The following is a 1,808-nucleotide window of genomic DNA, read 5'->3' as shown; positions in this document are numbered from 1 at the left end:
GCCGGGAGAGGTGACCGTGGCCGCCGCCGCCGCCGCGGGAGCGAGGGGCTCCGGCCGGAACAGAGTTGGCCCCGAGGACGCCGGGGGTCCGATGGACGGAGCCGGAGACGAGGTCGCCGAGGAGGTGGAGGTGGTGGTGCCGGAGGAAGAAGCAGACGTGGAGATCGGGGGTTGAGGGGGGACCAGCTGGGTCGGAGGGATCAAAGCCGCCGGCACTGCCATGGTCACATATAAGGGCAAACAGAAGCGGGAGAAGCGAGGGGGGAAAAGTTGCCACACACACACCCCCGGGGAGGGGACGGGGGAAAGAAGGGGGGAGAAGGAGCGCGGAGCGGGGCAACCACAGGCGCCGCAACTCCAGGAGGGGACGAGCAGCAGAGAGCGAGAGAAGGGAGAAGGAGGTGAGGCGAGGAAGCGCGGGCGCAGGAGGGGCGAGCGCGCGGCGCTCCGGAGAGAAACGCACGAAAGTGTCCCGCAAGTCGAAATGCGAGTCCTCTCCCGGGGCCGGGAGCCGGGCTGGTGTGGGGGGCGGGGGCGGGGAGGGTCGGCGGCGGTGCTGTGGGTCCCGCTCTAGCACAAAGTTAAGGATGAAGGTGGAAAGGAGGAGGACTGAGGGACTTGGGTTCTCCCCGGCAAGTACATTGATCAAAGATTGAGAGAGGAATGACAGAGAGAAAATGAGCTGAAAAGTGCAGGCTGCCGGCTGGACGAGTTGTTGTTGTCACACGGTGCAGAGGGGAGGAGCTCCGGAAACTTGAAATACCCTTTGAAGCCGCAAAAACCTCACTCACTAGTATTAACCCAAATTATCCAACCAGGAACTCGGAGCAGAGACTCCGAGAGCGCGAGACGCGAGCGAGGGGAGCGCGCGAGGGGAGGGGAGCGAGGGAGGGGGCGCGGAGAGTCTGGGAGAGGGGAGGCGAGGAGGAGCCGGGGACACCGAGGTGGCGAGCTGGGGAAAGAGAGACAGGACCGTGCACTTCTGCTCTGCTACTACCGTTAGATTGCACGCCCGATACTCGGTTTCTTCCGCGAGGACTCGTAATCCTCCCCCCTCGCCAAGCTTCTAAGCAGTCGCCTGACAATTTAACAGAGAGCCTGAGCGCTCTGAGTTCTTGTTAAAAGATTTAGGATGTATCTCCGCGCCTTTTTGCAATGAGATATAAATGAAAACACGTCCCTATTTCATGATCATTAAGAAATTGTTTTGAGGAAAATTGACATGTAAGCAAACCGTAATGGTTTTTTTTTTTTTTAATGCATTTGATTTTTTTCTCTATTGTGTGTATAATGATGTTGAGAATTTCAGGACAGTTATCAAGTTGTGGGAAGAAAGTCAGTCTGAAATCGCTTAAGAATAACGACGTGCACTGAACTGAATTCCTTATATCCTGATAGACAGTGGAAATAAATGCATGCCAGGAGCTGAATTGTTCAGAATAACTTCACATTCACCCTAAAGCCAGGTCAGAAACATTTGTTCTTCCTAAAAAGATTCAGAAAACAGCATCCTTAAAGATTTGGAACGTAGAACAAAATAACACCCTGATGTTTCTTACCCAAAACTGTAAAATTAAGGCACCTGTCTTGAACAGTAACCAACTGTCCCCATATCGCTTAAGACCCAAGACTAGCCGCTTTTTTCATATTTGAAAAGTATCAAAATATTTTGAGAAAGTTCTTTTCAGTTTGTCAGTAATGCTGTTTTGTAAATAATGAGGAGAACAAAACCTAAGCTCACTGCTTGAGTTGGAAAGGCAGAAAGGGTAGCTAACCTTGCAAACATCATTAGGCAGTGTATGGAGAAG

The 1,808-nt window shown here is 52.9% G+C and overlaps 1 protein-coding gene across 1 annotated transcript in view; it reads right to left on the bottom strand.

Annotated features, from left to right (window-relative positions):
• Dach1 (dachshund family transcription factor 1) overlaps positions 1-468 on the bottom strand; it is a 378,258-nt gene extending 377,790 nt beyond the window's left edge. The window contains exon 1 of the mRNA XM_013516960.1: positions 3-468. Coding sequence (XP_013372414.1) covers positions 3-222 — 220 coding nt within the window. The 5' untranslated portion in view covers positions 223-468. The remainder of the gene's footprint in view (positions 1-2) is intronic.
• Positions 469-1,808: the final 1,340 nt, after the last annotated feature.

This window comes from Chinchilla lanigera, unplaced genomic scaffold (assembly GCF_000276665.1).
Source record: "Chinchilla lanigera isolate Chin_1 unplaced genomic scaffold, ChiLan1.0 scaffold00003, whole genome shotgun sequence".
NCBI lineage: Eukaryota > Metazoa > Chordata > Mammalia > Rodentia > Chinchillidae > Chinchilla > Chinchilla lanigera.
Note: the sequence above shows the minus strand (reverse complement) of the source record. Positions and strands in the feature narration are given on the sequence as shown.